General features: G+C 65.3%; 2 protein-coding genes across 6 annotated transcripts; one reads left to right on the top strand and one right to left on the bottom strand.

The window, feature by feature from the left end:
- Positions 1-664: 664 nt before the first annotated feature.
- Positions 665-3,139, top strand: CPLX3 (complexin 3). The gene is made up of 3 exons (XM_026068398.1): positions 665-825; positions 1,312-1,399; positions 2,915-3,139. The coding sequence occupies exons 1-3, from the start codon at positions 665-667 to the stop codon at positions 3,137-3,139; spliced, it is 474 nt and encodes a 157-aa protein (XP_025924183.1).
- Positions 3,140-7,163: 4,024 nt separating this feature from the next.
- Positions 7,164-16,715, bottom strand: ULK3 (unc-51 like kinase 3). Of its 5 annotated transcripts, none has more exons than XR_003253900.1 (16): positions 16,170-16,715; positions 15,733-15,853; positions 15,413-15,517; positions 14,611-14,754; positions 14,044-14,126; positions 13,537-13,692; positions 13,297-13,402; positions 12,882-12,922; positions 12,470-12,572; positions 12,053-12,117; positions 11,799-11,877; positions 11,653-11,693; positions 11,138-11,185; positions 10,991-11,045; positions 9,129-9,345; positions 7,164-7,766 (listed from the first exon to the last, which is right to left on the bottom strand). XR_003253900.1 is itself a non-coding variant. In XM_026068190.1 (15 exons), exons 1-15 carry the CDS (start codon positions 16,425-16,427, stop codon positions 9,329-9,331), a joined length of 1,419 nt encoding a protein of 472 aa, XP_025923975.1. In that variant the 5' UTR covers positions 16,428-16,715; the 3' UTR covers positions 7,164-9,328. The 5 variants fall into 5 exon arrangements, 3 of the variants coding, with proteins under 3 accessions (XP_025923975.1, XP_025923974.1, XP_025923976.1); XR_003253899.1 differs by having other exon boundaries at positions 7,164-8,866; XM_026068190.1 differs by having other exon boundaries at positions 7,164-9,345; positions 11,653-11,690.
- Between the last annotated feature and the right edge of the window lie 172 nt (positions 16,716-16,887).

The raw sequence follows: 16,887 nt of genomic DNA on the forward strand, positions 1-16,887 counted from the left end.
CGGGAGGCGGCGCCGCCGCCCGCCGCGCACACACCGGAGCTGTCCGCGCCCCGGTGCTGCAGCTCCGGCCCCTCCGCGCCGCTCCGCGCCGCTCCGCGCCGCTCGGGCACCGCTTCCATGGGCGGCGGAGCGGCGCGACCCCGCTGAGCCTCGGTAACCCGGGAGCGCCGCTCCGCTGCACCACGGGAACCCGGGAACCCGGGAACTCGGCTCCGCAGCACCCCGGCTCCCCGGTAGCTCGGGACCCCGGGCACCCGGCTCCCCGGCTCCCGGTAACCCCGTACTCCGGTACTCCCGGTATCCTACCTCCCCGGCTTCCCGGCAGTACAGCACTCGGGGCACCCCGGCTGCTCGGTAACCCGCGCTCCCGCACCCCGGCTCCCTGCTAACGCGTTTCCCCAGACTCCCCCGTAACTCATCACCCCGGCTCCCCAGTACTCCGGCTCTCCGGCTCCCCGGGCTCGCCGGCACTCGGTTCCCCGGGCTTCCCCGGGCTTCCCGGCACTCGGTTCCCCGGCTCCCTGGCACCTGGCTTCCCCGCGCTCCCCGCGCTCCCCGCGCTCCCCGGCACTCGGTCCCCCGGGCTCCCCGGCACCCACCTCCCGGCTCCCCGGCACCCAGCACCCCGGGCTCCCCGGCTCCGCGGCTCCCCGGCCCCCCGGCCATGGCGTTCATGGTGAAGAGCATGGTGGGGGGGCAGCTGAAGAACCTCACGGGCGGGCTGGGCGGCGAAGAGAAGGGCGAGAGCGACAAGTCCCCGGCGGAGGCGCAGGGCATGACCCGCGAGGAGTACGAGGAGTATCAGCGGCAGCTGGTGGAGGAGAAGTGAGTGCGACCGGCCCCGGGCACCGGGCAGCGGCAGGAGACCCGCGGGGGAAGACGGTGCTGGGGAGGGGGGCACCGCCCTGAGGCAGTTTAATGAACCCCATAATCCCTTAATCCGCTTCCTTGCCCGGGAGATGGGATTGCTTTCCCGTTTCAGGCTACATTTCGCTGGTGTTGTGGGGAGGAAATGGGGGGAGTGGGGTGTCGCGGGGCAGGTGGCAGATACCTGGGTGGGGGATGGAGATGAGCCGAGCCCCAGAGCTGCAGGGAGCCCGGCCACCCCCCGGTCACCTGGTGTGGACTCACCAACGCTGGTGCCGGCCGCGGTCTCACTGGCCAGGAGCAACAAGCCCAGAGCTGCCCACTGCCCTGTGCAAGCTGGGGAGCGGGGGAGGCATGCACTGCACAGGGGGTCCCCATGGGTCCCAGCCCCATCCCGGGGCTTGGGGCCATCAGCCACCAGTAACCACATCCTGTGGTTTGCAGGATGGAAAGAGATGCCCATTTTGCCCAGCGCAAGGCGGAGAGGGCCACATTCAGGTCCCACTTCCGAGACAAGTACCGGCTCCCCAAGGTATGACCGTGCTGGGAGCGGGGACGCTCACAGCGAGCAGATCCCCCACGCAGTCCTCCCAGGGGCTTGGTGGAGGGGGCCGTGGGGGGACAGGCAAGACCCCCACCCCACAGGGAGGGGAAGGGGCAGACCAGAGGGCACCAGATCCACTGGCAAGGGCCAGCACTAGCTGGATGGTTTGTGAGCTACAAAGCCTGAGTTCAAATCAGCTACCCAAAAAAGCCTCCCTTCACCCAGGTCTTGGCTTCTTTCCTGGCCCCTTCCTCTCCCACACGCCCCTGAGTGCCCCAAGCCACCTGCTCTCTTAGTCCCAAATGGTGGGACCCCTAACGCACATCCTCTGGCTTGCTTGACCCCCCCCCCCTTTTGCCCCCTAACTCCAGCTCGATGAGAGCAAGCTGCCTTCACTCCAGACTCCCGGCCCCGTCGCTGCGAGCACAGCTGAAGTTACACCTTCCCTGGCGGATTAGCCAGCTCTTCTGCCCATCCCTCCCCAGATTATTTGGCAAATGTTTCCTGGCTGAATCCCTCTTTCAGAACTTCTGCCCAATGAGTGATTCACTAGGAACAAGCTAATCAACTAGAATTCAGCCATTCTTGGACTTACCACAAGCTCTTCTCCCCCAAAACACACCCTTCATTCAGCAAAGCCTTGCGGAACCGCTCGGCGGTGAATACGCTCAATTGGAGCTGGGCTAATTTTAGTTCAGAAAGGTCAGCTAAGCCAAGGGATATTGTTCCCATTGTTTGTCCAACCTGGATGAACACCCCAGTCTTCTTACGCCCATTTTCCTGCCAGGATATAAAAAGCTAGAGGATTTGTTCTCCTCTGCCAAAAGGGAAGAAAGGTGGAATAGAAGAAAAGAGGGAGATTTTTCTCCAGGGGAAATGGGGATTTGGTCAGACATGCCCTCCGATCCCTTTGCTGCTTTCTCATGCTTGAGATGTCCCTTCTAATATTTAGACAAGTTACTTTTGCTCATTACTGATCCTGCTTGGGGGGGATCTGCCTCTCGCAGAGTTCCCCTGTGGCTCTTCGGTGTGGAGCTGACCCCAAAGTGATCTCCGGAGGTCTTTGAGTGCACATGTGCCTTAGAGGGTGCCTGCACCTCTCCTTGTCCAGCCAAGTGCTCAAATACGAGCTGAAAGCCCGTTTATAGCGTCAGCACACGGCGGTTTCTGTGTCGGCTCTTGCTCAGCCGGTTGCCCGCTCAGTCCGTTGGTGCGTGCGTGGGCTCTGCTGTGCTGTGTCCCCTCGGGGTCAGCAGTCATGAGAGTGATTGATAGAGCTCATGGGCACAGCCCGGCACACAGCGAGGGCCTGCCTGCGAGCCCCGCGGGACCGACCCACGCGGGCATCGCAGTGCGAACAGCCCAAGGCCCTGGGCTGGCTACCAAGGCCCATGTGGGGAGGAAGCATTGATGCAAGCTTTGCACATGCCGTTCGTGCCTCCAGACAGCCCCTTTCCCACCGGCTCGGTGCCCTGCACCTCACTCTCTCCTGGCTTGTTCCAGAACGAAACCGATGACAACCAGATCCAGCTGGTGGGAGGTGACGTGGAGCTGCCCAAAGAGCTGGCCAAGATGATTGAGCAGGACAACGAGGAGGAGCAGGAGAAGAACTCCGTTATCGGGCAGCTCAGCAACATCCAGAACCTGGACCTTGATTCCTTGAAAGGCAAAGCCTCGGCCACGCTGGAGGACCTGAAGCAGTCGGCCGAGAAATGCGCGGTGATGTGACCCGGCTGAGCCCCCTCCGCGTCGCCGCGGCAGCCCTCTCCCTCGCTGCGCCGGGGGGAAAGGGAAGGGACGCCGCGAAGGGTCTGGCCGTTGCTGCAGGGAGATCCGCCGCGGGGACCCCGCCGATGTTATCACCCTTGCCCGCGTGAGCCGGGTCCTCCTCCAGAGCCGTGCTAAGCCTCGAATCCCTGACCCAGATGTCCCCGTTCCGTACTTGCCGGTAGCCCTGACGTGCCGTTTTTGTTTCGTTCTGTTCTCCAGCCGGAGGTTAGAGCGGAGAGGCAGCATCCCCCGAAGCCTCCTGCTGCGCCCGCCGCGGCGGCCCCGGCGCCTGCCTTCAGCGAGAGCTGGGGGGGTGCGGGCAAGCGGAGCCCGAATGACCTTGGCGTGTCATTGAACTGCGTCAGCAAGTGGGAAGTCAAAGTCTTCCCAGCAGAGCGGTGGCCGTATGCTGTTTCTCTGCCCACACATTTCCACCGAGCCTCCCAGAAACGATGGGGAGGATCCAATTTGCTTTGCGAGGACGAGGCACGACGAGAAATGCCCCCCCCCACCCAGCACACGAGAAATAACATCCTGGCCAGGCAAGAAACAGCGAGCACTTTGCCCTTGAGGGCCCTCTCCGTGTCTCCATGTCTCCGAGATGCCTCGGCAGGGAAGGCCCTGCCACACGATCCCATTCACAGAGCCGTGGAGGGGGGTGAAGCCCAGCTGGGCGAAGCCTGAATTAGTGCCCGAGCCAGGAATAAAACCCCTGCTGGGCCAGTGCTCACCTTCGCCCGCGCAAGCCCTTCCGCACGGCGCGGTGGTCACCCAGCCCTCCGCTCCCCGGGGTGGGATCCTTGGGCTAGTGTCCTTGTTCCTTCCAGAAGATAAAACAAAGAAAGAAAAAGAAAGGAAAAAAAAAGACCCGCGCGTAAGGGAGAAATGCCTCCGTATCTGTCGTGCTGTAATCGTGCGCTGTGCTCTTGAGTGTCTACACCCCCTGTGCTGTCCCTGTGCCATGGTACTGTCCTAACCGGTGGAATAAATACCAGGAGATGTCTATGCACCTCTTTCTCTTGTAGAGCTCCCTCTGATGCCATGTTCTTGCCTGGAGAGCCATCGGCATCTGGGTCCCCACAGGCGGCTCCCGGAGCGCCTCAGCCCTTCGAAACAAAACCAGCTGGGCGTCAGGCTGAGCGAAGCCCTAGCGGGAGCCTGCGCATCTCCAGCCCCGGCCGCCTGCCCGAGGTGCCTGGAAAGGGGAGACCTCCCCGGCGAAGGGCGGTTGAGCGCTGGGCAGCCCCTGCAGCAGCCTCAGGGCCCCGTGACAGCGGTACTTTGAGCTTCAGACCAGCACCTTCACCTGGCACCCAGGCAGGCTTAAATCTCACGGGCTGGAGCCTCTTCCCGAGCCCTTGCTCTGCCCAAACGGCCCAGAAAGGGGAGAGAAAATCACAGCTCCCTCCTCAAAGCCTGCAAGAAGAGGGGCCTAACCCCTTCCGCCCGGGGCCCTCGGAGAGCCGGGGCATCCCAGATTTCCGGGGCGGTGCGAGCCTGTCGCTTCTCAACCACTGCACCCCCCCATGCCCACTGCTGAGCTCTCCCGCTCGCCCCACGGGCAGGTCTCGGGTCGAATCCCTCCCCGCAGGGGGCTCGGAGCTCTGCCGGCTCCCCGGGAGCCGGAGGAAGCCGCTCCGTTCATAGGTGGAATAAGGACCATGTCCCTGAGCCTGGAGGGACCGTCCCGAGCGGCACCTGCAGGAGGAGGGTGCTGAGGCGCCCCGGGGGGCAGGGGGTTGCCCGGGGGGAGCACGTCCCCGTTGCAGGGCAGGCGGAGCAGCCACCGCAGCTCGGTGACATCTCTTGCAGCAGCTTCCAGAGGAACGCGTCACGGCGGGCTGCTGCTGGGGGGCTCGCCGCGTTTCGGCTGCCTCGCGTGAGCGTCCCCGAGCCCGGACGCCGCGCTGCGGGGAGGAGCCTGCGACGGGCACCGGCACCGCGCCGGCGGCAGGGACGGGCAGGCGGCAGCCGCGGCCCCTCGCCCCGGCTTTCCTTGGGGCGCCCTTGGCCACGGCGGGGGCCGCGGGCCCTCGCCACTGCGCCCCACCGGCGCCGGGGCCGCATGAAGCTCCGCGGGTTTATTTTAGGAGGCACCGTGACCTCCAGGCACGCGGGAAGCAAGCAGCACGCGCTCTCCCGCCTGCCTGGGGAACGCGCTAAGCCTCCGAAACGTTCCTGGCGAGGCGTCGCCAGCTCCGAGGGCGCCCGCAGCTGGGCTGAGCAGGGCCGCGGTCCCCAACGCCGCCCGCCCCGGCACACGAGGGGGCCGAGCTGCTGCGCCCCCAGCCCACCGGATCCCCCCGGTCCCACCGAGACGCCAGCGTCCGTGTGCCAGTGCCATCCGCAGCCGGCCCCGGAGCGTCCCCGCCACGGCGCCAGCCCCTCGCGCTCCTGCCGTTCGGCAGCACCGCCATAAACACGTGGCCTAAAATCTTAAAGCAGAGAATTACGGGGGATTAAACCAGAGAACCAATTCTCTCCCTTACGTTTTATAACCCCCCATATAATTCCCGAACCTCCGGGGCAGGTTTCGGGTGTAGCTGGCGGGGAGGGCATTCGTTCCATCCTGCGTGCTCCGGCACTGCGGTCCCGCTTGCTCCGTGCGCGACTTTAAGCCAGGCCCATTTGAGCCGTTTCCCCCGCGGACGAGACACGAAACAAGCAGCTGTTAAAGCGGTGAAACAAATGCGCGGCCGCCGAAGGACGAGCTCTCCGCTGGGCGCTGCCTTTTTATCCTTGCAGCCAGTTAGCCCTCCGCAAGCTGCTCCGTCCCCCCATCCGTCCCCGCGGCGCTCCGGGTTAAAGACGCGGGGAGACGCCGGGGTGGCTCGAGCAGCCCTGCAAATGGGCCCGGCCTTCCGCCAGCCCCTCTTTGAGCCCTGCCGAGCGGCCGGTCCTCGGCCTCGCGCTGCCGAGCAATGGGGCCGTGCGCCTCTTGGAGCTCGCGCCGGAGCAGCGAGCCGGCCCCGGGAGTCGCGGCCCAGCTCGGCCGGCGCGGGAAGCACTGCCACATCGCCGGCGTCAGCGTGCGCAGTGACATTTGGGCAGCGCTTCGCGGGCTCTCATGCAGAAGTGACTCGGATGCGCCCGGACGCAAACGGCTGCCCCAAGCCGGCCCGCGGCCCCCCCGGGGCTCGGAGGGGTTGACGTGGCGGTGGCTGGGCACAGCTGCAGCCGCTGGGGCAGCCCGCTGCTCCGCGAGCCCCTGGGAAAATGGCCGGTGACTCTGGAAAAGGCCCCGGCTCTGGTCGCGTGTGCCCGTATCGCCTGCAGAGCATGAGCACGTATGTGCTCATACGCGACCGCTCCTGCAGCCAGCTCGGCCGCGGCGCGGCGGCTCACGCTAGCCACGGGCTGCGGGGGGGCACAAGGCTTGAAAGCTCTTTAAAGCCTCAGGACATAATCTCTGCTCAGAGTAAAAAAAAAACACATGGAAACGCCGTGACACATCTGCCCGGGAAGCTCTCCGGAGACGGCGCCGCAGCGGAGCAGCCCGGCTCCCAGCGGAGCCCGCGGCGGCACATGGGGGCCCGGACTGCAGGGGAGCAGGATTCGCACAACCGGATAAACCTGCGGGAGAGCAAGCGGCGGCGAGGAGGGAGGCTCGGGCAGCTGCAGGAGCTGGGCTACGAGAGGCCCCGGGCTCAGCCGAAACGGCCTGCGCCAGCCCCCCGCCGCCCCCAGGCCCCCAGCCCGGCTCGGCTTCATCCGTCTTAAGAACCCATTTTCGTGCACGCATTTTCGTGCAGGCTTTTGTAAGCGCGTTGTTCTGGTATACGTTTTACATAAAGAGAGATGCGAAGGGGAAACAAGGTCAAACCTCGCTCCGGCTGCCTGGTGGCTCCGGGGGCATTTGGGGCGGGCTGGGAGGGGGACGGGAGGCACCGCAGTCAAAGCCAGCGATAGCTACAGGAGAGGAGGGGGCCCCCTTCATTCGTGGTCTGAGCTGTTTCAACGCACAGAACCAAAACTGGAGAACTTGGAGAGAAAAAAAGGTATTTAATAAAGACAATAAATTACATTCCCTTGAAATACAGTAGATTTTGAGAAAAGTCCTTTGTTTCCCAAGACACATGGACCTCACCGCTCCCATAAGTGACTTCTGCCTTGCACAGGGTGTCCGTGGGGGGCTGGGGAGCCGCCCCAGCCGGGCCCCCCTTCAGCCTCGTCGTGATATAGGAGAGAGGAAAGAGAAATCACCAGGGAGGAAGAGGAGGAGGAGGAGGAGGAGAGGGTCCGCTCGCAGGACTCAAAGGAGCGCAATTTGGGTACAACGATTGTCACAGCGAGGGCCAGGCCCTGCCAGCCCTAAGGAAGGGAGCAGATGTGCTGGCACGGCTCTGCCTCGGGGAGGGACGCGGGGCGGCGCGGGACACGGGTGCGCAGCAGGCCAGCGCGTCCCCGGAGCCACCGCGCTCAGCCGAGACGCAGCGACTGCCCTCTGCGTGCTGCCGGGCCACTGCGAAACGCAAACCAACCTGGGCTCGTACAGCCTGTCCCCAAGGTGACTTCCGCTCGCCTGGGGCCCCTGATGACTAGGAGCATGCACAATAAATCAGTCTCAGCTGAGAACTGGTAACACCTTATGACACAAATGACAAACGCAGTTAGGATCCGTCTACGCTAAAGCCTCTCCTGAGTCTGGTGCAAAGGGGTTTAGCGTCGGGCCCCATCTTTGTCAGTGCGAGTAGATTAAATTTTGCGAGGCTGAATTGCTTAATGGAGAGCGGGCTTATAACCCGCCGAGCCTCCGCTCGCCCTTCGCCGCGGCGGCTCCCGGGAAGCGAGCCTCGAACGCGGCGCTACGGCTGCAGGAGCCGGCTATCGGCTGGGATGAAATAGTGCAATTCGGCGCTCGAGGCCGGAGAAAATCCCCGAGGGGCCGCGGCGCGGGGCCGGCAGGGCGCGAGCGGAGGAGCGAGGCGGGCGGCCACCCCCCACGGCAGTGCCCGGCCATGCCGGCGGGAGAGCCGCGGCGGGCGCAGAGGTAGTCGGTGCAGTGACGAAGGCACGGCTGCGGGATCCTGCCGCGGGCCCGTGCCCGGCTCCCTGGGCAGCGGCAGCAGCACATCCCGGTCCTGCTTCCCACCCTCTCAGCTGCTAATGCCCTCCCAGAGCCAATGGGCCACGGAGAGAAATCCCAGCGGATCCCTGCTCCGGAGCCAGCTCCGAAAGCAGATGCAGCCCCCCGGCTCGGATCCCTGCTGCAGTCAGAGGTCTGTAAGTATCGGTGGGTTTTCGACAAGGTGCCACGAAGCATTTTCCCCCGTGGGCGCGAGCTGCCCCCGTGTGCCGCTCTGCGCCAGGCACACGCTTCGCCTGTCCCTGCTCGGGTCAGGACAGAGCCGCGCAGGGGCCGGCACTGCCGAGGCAGCGAGGGGATCTGGGGGAAGGTCTCCCCAAAGGGATTTGAATGCCGTTAAGAAACATCCAGCCGAAAAGGCAAGAGACATACGCGGCCGGCGGGGAGTCTGCACGCTGCGGGGGGAATTCTGCAGGAGTCTGATGCCAAGATAAAAATACTCATCCCCTTTTAGCCAGCGGAGGGAATTAGAGTGGAATAACCTGCCTGCTGCGGTCGCGGGAGGCTGCTCCAGCAGACGTTCGAGGCAGGGCTTGGAGGGAACTCCTCATGACGGCAAAACGAGCTAACACATCCCACGGGGGCAGGGGCAGATGGCCCTGCAGATCCATCCGCGAGGCGCTCCCCAGGGAAGGGAGAGCAAGGGCGAAAGGATCAGCCGGAGCGAGTCGAGAACGGCAAGGAAAGGCAGCCTTCACGCCGCCGCCGTCTGTTCGCCCGCCCCGGCTTTCCCAGCTGCCGAGCCCCGAGGCTCCCTTCGTGCCGCTGCAGCACCGAGACGTGCCCACGTGCGCGCTCAGCCCGCCCGGAGCCCACGTTAATCCGTACGCCCCCGGCAGCACGAGGCGGAGAGAAGGTTACCCCCACGCATCCGGCACGAAAGCCTCTCCTTTCTTCCCCTCCGACGGCAGCGTCCAACGCTGCTCGTGTGGGAGCCATCCGGGAACAGCGTGAAGCCAGGCGGAGCCGTACCGACCTGGCAGGAGAGCACAGGCGTCCCGGGATGGCCAAGTTGTCGGGCCGCAGCCGTCGTCGCCGCCGCGGGCCGGCTCCCCTGGGCGTCACTGCAACGTACAGGCTGTGCCGGGAAGAGAAAACGCGGTCACGCGGCTTGCGGGTGACGGGAGCTGGAAAGGGGCTGCCTGTCGCGCCAGGGCCGAGGGGGTGTCCCGGGGCTCCCCAAGCACCATCGGGGCACGGGGACGAGGTGGGGCCGGGGCCAGGCAGCCCCCTTACTCAGCCGGATCATTCCGGGGTTGGCCAAGGCAGCTATGACATCCTGCTGGCGCAGACAGGTGGATAAGGGTCAGCTCACTCTCCCCGTACTCGAGTTAAGGGGCCGCCAGCTCCCAAGCAAACCCGGGGTCCTTCGCGCGGTGCGGCTGAGCCGCGGCCCCCCCCGCTGTGGGACGGCGTGGGTGACAGTGATGTGTGCGGGTGCTAGTGATGGCCGTGGTTCAAAAAGCGACGGGACAAACTGACGGATCAAGGTCTAGCGAGGCCTGTTAAATTCAAAGGCACCATCTCAGGGAAGCTCCAAGCCACAAATTTCTGTAGCACTCGGGTGAAAGCGTCTCGCCGCGCTTGCCCTGCTATTGCTTTTCTCTGCACAACTGCTGTTGGTCCCTGTTGGAGAGCTGGGCTGAGCTGCGACAGCCGCTCTTCCACCAGCGCTCGAGAACAGAGACCAGGCAGCTCCTTCCCCCCTGCCCTGTCCCCAGGGGACCTCCCGGAGAGGGGGGACAGGAGACCCCCATCCGAGGCTGCTCCACCGCTGTTACAGCACCGCCTCCGCACCGGGAACAGCATCACACCCTGATCTTGGAAGGCCACTAAAGGCTGCTCTAAAAACTGGAAAGTGCCACCGATAGACTTGGAGCCGACTCGCACCCCAGACAGCTCCAGCGGAAAGCTGCTGGGCGAGGAGGGGTAACTTCCCATCCTGCGCGGCGAAACAACGATCTCCAGTGGTCAAATGCTCTCCAAAGCTCTTCCCAAGCCCAAGCTGCCCTGGACCCTCCACGCACACACACAGCACATGCAGAGATGTGCAAACCACACAGAGCTCGCAAGACAGACATCCCGGGAGAGACTGAGGGCTCCTGGGCACCGACTACCCCAAATCGAAAGGGAGGAGGTTGTTTGGGGCCAGGACGGCCGACAGGCAGGAAGAGCCCTACGGCTGCTCGAGGAGGAGGCTCGGGCTGTGGCAGTGCTCTCCCCGGCCCCGCTGGCTTCCGGAGCTTATTGCCAAGAAGACATAGGATTAAAACAATAATCATAATACAAACACTCCCCCTCCCTCTGAGGGCACAGGGAAGGATTTTCATGTCAAATGGGGCGGTCGGAGCCCTTTGCATCCTCCCACCATAACTCCAATCCCTGCCTGCCCCAGCTGCGATGGAGATCATGGCCGAAAAGGGACGGCTCCCGGGAGCAGGGAGGCGAGAAGCTCAAAGGTGCGGGGACAACGTCCCGTTTTGTCCTCCCTGGCGCTGCAGCAGGGCTGCTTTTTGTGTCTGACAACTCTGTTTTATCGCTGGCAAGCTGCCACAGCCACAGCCTGGGCTTCCCATCAAGCAGGACGAGCAGCCAGGGCCCCAAGGGAGGGCACCTTCCCAGACCCCTTTTGCAAAGCCCCCTCTCTCCTCCCCTGCTTCTGACACGGAGAGAGGGGCCAGTGACGGAGGATGGGGACAGGGCAGGACGGATGCCGTACTCACAGCTCCGGACGGACTCCGCCAGCGCCTCCTTGCCCATGGACTGCGCCTCCCGCATCTGCGACGAGAGAGGAGCGTTGTCCAGCCTGCTAACGCCGTCGCCCCCCAGCACCCCCAGCCCATCGCCAAAGCCCTCCCGCGCAGCTGTACCTTGATCTGATCTTTCAGGTACTCGGCTCGGGCCATCAGCGCCTGGATCTGCCGGAGACACACGCAAAGTCCCTTCAGAGCGATGCCAGCGGGCGGGGGGCACGCTGCCCCGAGGCCAGGCTCAGACCCCGCGATGGGGACGGGCATTTGACCTCGGCAGGTTTGCTGACCCACTTCTGGCAGTCGCTTTAGCCCCCAGCACGTGGGCAGCCAGCACCCGTCCCCCTCGGGGAGACGGGCTCCAGATGCTCCAAACAAGCCCTGAATCAAAGCCCACCCGGAGAGAGCTAGGAGACCCAGGGAGAAGGCTAGGATCAGGCTGAGTCTTGCCAGCAGGATAAGGACCCCAGGAGAGGGAGGCGACCAGGACAGCTATTTTCGATCATTGCCTCCATCTCCCTCCCCCTCTGCCCCCTGTGCCACAGGCTACCCCCAAAGAGCTCTAGAGAGATGCCAACCCCCAGGGAGCCCAGCCTGCCCGACCTCCCGGGCCAAAAGAGCATGCTGGCACTTACCTCCGCGTGGAGCAGCTCCCGTCTCCTCCCCGCAGGCTCTGCTGGAGAGGGAAGAGGTGCCGTCAGCCGTGGGCACCAGGCGCAGGAGCAGCCCCGGCCGCAGCGCCGGTCTCCACCTGCCCGGACCCACCATGGCCACAACTCACCAGCCAGAATGAGCAGCAGCTCGCCCAGGCTCTGCTGGTAGAGCTCCAGGGTGTCACCGTCGTCTTTGCCTTCCTCCTCCTGCAAGAGACCCCGCGGGGCACAGTCAGGCTCAGGGCACGCACAGGGATGGAGGCTGGTGGCGGGAGGGATGCTGGGGGAGACGTGAGGTCCTTCTCCACCTGAGTATTCTCTTTCCCCTTCCGGAAATCCCGTCATTCAAAGCGTGGAGGGAGCCCCCAGGTCCAGGACTCACCTTAGCAATGGCTGCGGAAGCCATTTCCAGCGCAGCACAGAGACGAGGCTTGTCCTTGGCCATCTCTGCAAGGAGACATTGCAGGACAGGCATTGCAGAGCAGCCCCAGGCTGCAGGGAGAGGGGGGGCACCCTTCAGCCCAAAACCACGAGAGATGCTCTCTTTCTGCTGCACTGACACCCCCTCTGCAAGTCCCCCCCCCGCCCAGTGCCTTTCTACCCTTCTCGGGTGAAACCCTGTGTCACGTAACAGGTTGGGGCGCGTGGGAGAGGAGAGACGGTCCCGGCGTCTTGCCAGCCTGCAGCCAGGCAGCAGGGAGAGGTCTCTACGTGAGCCTCAGGCTTTGCTCCCGTCTAGCAGGGGTCCGTTCCCAGCTCAGGCTTGGTTCGGCTCGGCTCAGCCCCGCAAGAACGATACCTTTAAGGATCTCCCTGGCAGGGTTTGCTTGCCGCAGAAGACTCTTGCTGTCGCACATGACCAGCGCTTTCAGCTCCTCCGCTCGGGAGATGTACTGCCCCACCTGGCGACAGCGGGGTGGCAGGTTAGGGGGCTCTGGGGGCCAGCAGGCCCCGTGGGGCATCCCAGTGCCTGGGGCAGCACGATGAGACGGAGCCAGGCCACCCTCTCCCCCCCCACCCCTTGCCTCGGGAAAGGTAGCAGAGGGGTCTAAAGCTCCCCAGCACAGCATCCAGCGTCACACAGACGCCAGCCTGGCAAGGCGGGGGGGACTCTCCCCAGGAGAGAGGGGAAAGGATCTCACAGAGCCAGACTGGACAGGGAAAGGAGGCAGTGCCATACCCCTTTCGCCCACCAGGACCATTTTGCTCACCTTGGCCCGGATGGCTTCCTTCCGGCGCGCATCGCTTTCATCTGGGGGAAAGAGTGATCAACCAGCAGAGGCCAGCGCTGGCGAGGGGCTCGCGCAGCCCGCGGGTTATCCCGGGATGGGCTGGCTGCAAACCAGGGGCTGCAAACCGGCCGCCGGCCTCCCCAGGGGCTGCGCTGCAATGCTGCACTGATCGTTCCTCGTGCCCAGCTCAGCTGCCTTGCAGCGGCCCGCATGGAAACGAGCCCCTTCCCCTTTGCAGGGAGCGCTCGCCTCTTCCCATGCCCCCCCTCGATTACAGCACCCCCCTTCTCCCAGCGTCTGCTCCTCCTCTGCAGGGAAACGTGCCCTGGTGCAGCCAGCCACGCCACGGCCCCTTCCGCTGCCCCGCATCCGGGTCGGGAAGGGATCAACTCACAGTGCAGAGCAGGCACAAAATACTCCAGGGCTTTGCAGTAGAGCGAGAGCGCGGCTGATACATCCCCCTCCTGGTCCTTCTTCACTGCCTCCACCACCAGGCTGGTCTGGGGAAGACGAGCCGGCGCTGGGGCTCAGGGCCAGGCCCCGCCAGGTCCCAGATCCACGCCATCAGGAGCTTGGCCCCCCATGGCCCCGCACGCCCATGCTCCAGCCCCCCACGACTGCACTGCCCACTCACCGCTTTGCCAAGGCTCTCGGGGCTCGGCATGTGCTCCATGTCCACAAAGGGGTGGGCGAAGAACTGCTCGAAGGAGATGCGTTTCAAGGGGTCCCTCTCCAGGAGGCGTTGCAGGAGATCCCGACACTCCGGGGAGAGCCGGGGCCGGCTGGGCAGCTGGGAAGGGAAGGGGGCTGACCCCACTCTGCTGCTCCAGCTGGCCCAGCTGAGGGCCCTGGAGGAGGCAGGATCTGCTGGCTGCGGGGAGACCAATGCCCCCAGCACGGACCGCAGGCGACCCCTTCCCACACTGCAAACTCCTGCCAGGCCCCTGCCCCCGGGCCGGCCCGCACTGCCCCTCCGGACACAGCGCTGCTGTCCTGGGATGATTGGGCCCCTTCACCTCCGCAGGCTCCAGGGATAACCATGAAACCCTCCCTGCACCACCCAGCCCTCGCCCGTGAGGCAGGGCCCAACCCTGCGCCCAGCCACCCTGCCCCGCCGTGGTGGCCCAGCGGCTCACGTTACCTCGATGACCCGGTCACTGCGGATCTTCTCCTCCAGCTCGGCAAACGACCTGGAGGCAAAGGGCGGCCTCCCGAAAAGCGCCTCTGCGGGGGAAGACAGCGACCAGGGTGAGCCCAGGGCGACAGCACCCAGCCAAGGGGTGAGTCTCTCCCGGGAGCACCCCCGGGTCCACCTTGCCCCAGGAAGGGGATACCGACCCCTGAGGGCTGGCGGCTGCCGGTCCCACAGCTCTGCCCCCTGGAAGTGCCCTACGCTGGGTCTGGGCAGGGGGAAAACCACCGCGGGGCTGAAGGATGTTTCAGTGGAAGGGAGCTGCCCAGGGGATCTCGGGCCCTGGTACACGGGAAGGGACGGGGGCTCCCAATTCTCCTGGACTGCAAAGGGACTCAGTGCCCGGTGAGATCCCAACTTCCAGCCCCATCGTGGGGCCGATCCCTTGGTTTGTAACAGCCACAGCCGGGCCCTGGGGCACGACCAGGTGCGGGGAGGCGAGAGACGGAGCAGGGAAAACCTCCCTACAGGGAGCAGAGCCAAGCAGTAAAGGCCGATAACAAAGTCAAGGCCCACCGTAAAGGATAACGCCCACCGACCACAGGTCCACCCGCGCGTCGTACTGCTGGCAACACACCATCTCCGGCGCCATGTAGAGCGGGGAGCCCCTCAGGACGTGCTTCTCGTCCCATGGGGACATGTACTGAGCAAAGCCAAAATCTGTGGGGAGACACGATGGGGAAAGCTTGCAAGAGCTGCAGGGGAAGGAGTCGACTCTGCAAGGGGCTTGCTCTGGGCTGGCTGCTCCGCTTGGGGGACCAGGACCAGCAGTGGGAAGAGTTTTCCCCATGAAGGGCAGTCCAGATGCAGCCAAAAGGCTCCTTTGCCCAACAAGGTGGACAGTCTCAGACTAGCCGTTGTCTGGAGAGAGAGGACCAGGCCCTGCAGTCCTTCCCAGTCAGGACCCGTGGGTGAAAAAGAGACCAAACTTCCTTTGGGGACAGCAGCAGGCAGCTCCAGTGCTCCCTTGCTCCCGGCACCCAGGTCCATCACCCAGCCAAGGTCCAGGAGGAGGGGAAAGAAGCCCTTGAGGGGACACAGCACCCAGCAGGGCCCGGGGACACCCCGTCAGACAGCTCCCTCCCACAGCCCGTCTCCTGCTGTGCACCTGCCACAGCAAGAGGCTCCACGGCAAAGATGGGATCACAGACTCTCCTCTTTGGCAGCAGATCATGCTGCTCTCTGCTGGGGACCTCCAAAGGACATTCCCAGACAGCCCCCGGCGTTGCAGCTGAGGAGGAGCTCCGGAGCCCCCTCTCCCCCCAGCCCCGGGGAGCAGCCCCGGCACCTGCGCGGGGCCTGGCCCCGGCTCTCCCACCTGCCAGCTTGAGCTGGGGGTTCTCTGGGGCGCTGAGGAGGATGTTCTGCGGCTTGAGGTCCAGGTGGGAGATGTTGTGGTCGTGGAGAAACTTGAGGGCACAGGCTGGAGGGGCAGAGGGGCACGTGACAGGGGGGATGGCATCTCCCATCCCCTCACTGCCAAGCCCCCTGCCCCATGCAGATGGTTCCCAAGCCCCCTGCATCCCCCCACTCCTCCAAGTCCCCGCGAGGGCTTCCAAGGGAGGGCGGGCCCAGCGTTCAGACGGGGTTGGCCATCTCCCGGCTGCCGAGCGGCGAGGGCCGAGGGGAGCTGCTTACCGAGCTGCTGCAGGAAGATGCGCGCCACCTTCTCGGGGAGTATCCTCCGCATGCGGATGAAGTGGGAGAGGTCGCCCCCCGCACAGAACTCCATGATCAGGTAGATGTGGTCGCTGTCCCACTGCAAGGCAAGGTGACCCCATCACGCCACCCCAGCGGGGCTTCCCGCACACCCGGCCCGCAGGCACGCCGCACATCAGCCGTGGCAGGGTCCACGCTGGCTCCGGGCGTGGGAGTCCGCCTGGACCGGTTCACCCGGCTGCTGGGCCAGGACCTGGCCCTGAGCCTACACGAATGCACCCCCGCGGAGCCCAGAGTCGAGGACCCTGCAGGACCCAAGCTGGACTCGCGGGCGTTGGCTCAGTCTCGTGGGAACCAAGCCCCCGGGAAGAGCGAGCCCCAGCCCCGGGGAAGCCCCCAGCCCCGCAGGGCCCCACCTGGAAGTCCTTCAGCTCCACGATGTGCGGGTGGCGGATGGTCTTCAGGATCTCGATCTCGGTCAGCAGGTTCTCCACGGACACCCGGTTCAGGCTCCTCTTGCTGACGCACTTGACAGCCACCACCTCGCGGGTGTTCTTCTGCAGAGGGAAGGGAAACCACCCACGGCCGGCTGGGACCGGCTCCGCGCGTCCCCGAGAGAGGGGCCGTCGGAAGCTGGGGGCCTCATAGCCCTCCCGGCCACCCCAGACGCACATCCCCGGCTGGGGACACGGACACCCCTCTGCGGCCTGCCGGCACGGCACGACAGAGGCGCCCAGCCGCGGCTGCCCACGCCGCCCCGGCAAGCGCCCGTCACCGCAGCCGGCCTCTCCCGGGAGGGCGGGTTTCGCCTCCCCCTTATTCTGGCGTGGGGAAACTGAGGCACGGAGCGGCCGGAGGAGGCAGGCAGGCAGGCAGGGAGGAGAAGCCAGGCGTCCTAGCGGCGGGACGCCCGGAGCAGGGCCGGCGGTCAGGGACCGGCTCGGAGGCCGGGGCAGGGGAGCACCCGCTCTGCCTCGCCCCTGGCAGCCGTCGGCCCCGCACCCCCGCGCCCCCCCCCCATGACCCCCCTCCCCGGGGTCCTTCCCCGGCCGAGCTGGGGGCAGCCGGGGCGGAGGAGGAGGAGGAGGAGGAGGAGGAGGAGGGAAGGGAGGCAGAGAGGGGTGGAGCGGGGGG

Source organism: Apteryx rowi, unplaced genomic scaffold (genome assembly GCF_003343035.1).
Source record: "Apteryx rowi isolate R43461 unplaced genomic scaffold, aptRow1 scaffold_27, whole genome shotgun sequence".
Classification (NCBI taxonomy): Eukaryota; Metazoa; Chordata; class Aves; order Apterygiformes; family Apterygidae; genus Apteryx; species Apteryx rowi.

Coding starts and splice junctions, on each gene's coding strand:
- CPLX3 (XM_026068398.1), top strand. CDS start 665: ATGGCGTTCATGGTGAAGAGCATGGTGGGGGGGCAGCTGAAGAACCTC. Junction 826..1,311: donor CGGCAGCTGGTGGAGGAGAA/GTGAGTGCGACC, acceptor TGTGGTTTGCAG/GATGGAAAGAGATGCCCATT. Junction 1,400..2,914: donor ACAAGTACCGGCTCCCCAAG/GTATGACCGTGC, acceptor GGCTTGTTCCAG/AACGAAACCGATGACAACCA.
- ULK3 (XM_026068189.1), bottom strand. CDS start 16,427: ATGTGCGTCTGGGGTGGCCGGGAGGGCTATGAGGCCCCCAGCTTCCGA. Junction 15,854..16,169: donor TGGAGCTGAAGGACTTCCAG/GTGGGGCCCTGC, acceptor CTTGCCTTGCAG/TGGGACAGCGACCACATCTA. Junction 11,186..11,652: donor GGGAGCTGCTCCACGCGGAG/GTAAGTGCCAGC, acceptor TGTCTCCGGCAG/ATCCAGGCGCTGATGGCCCG.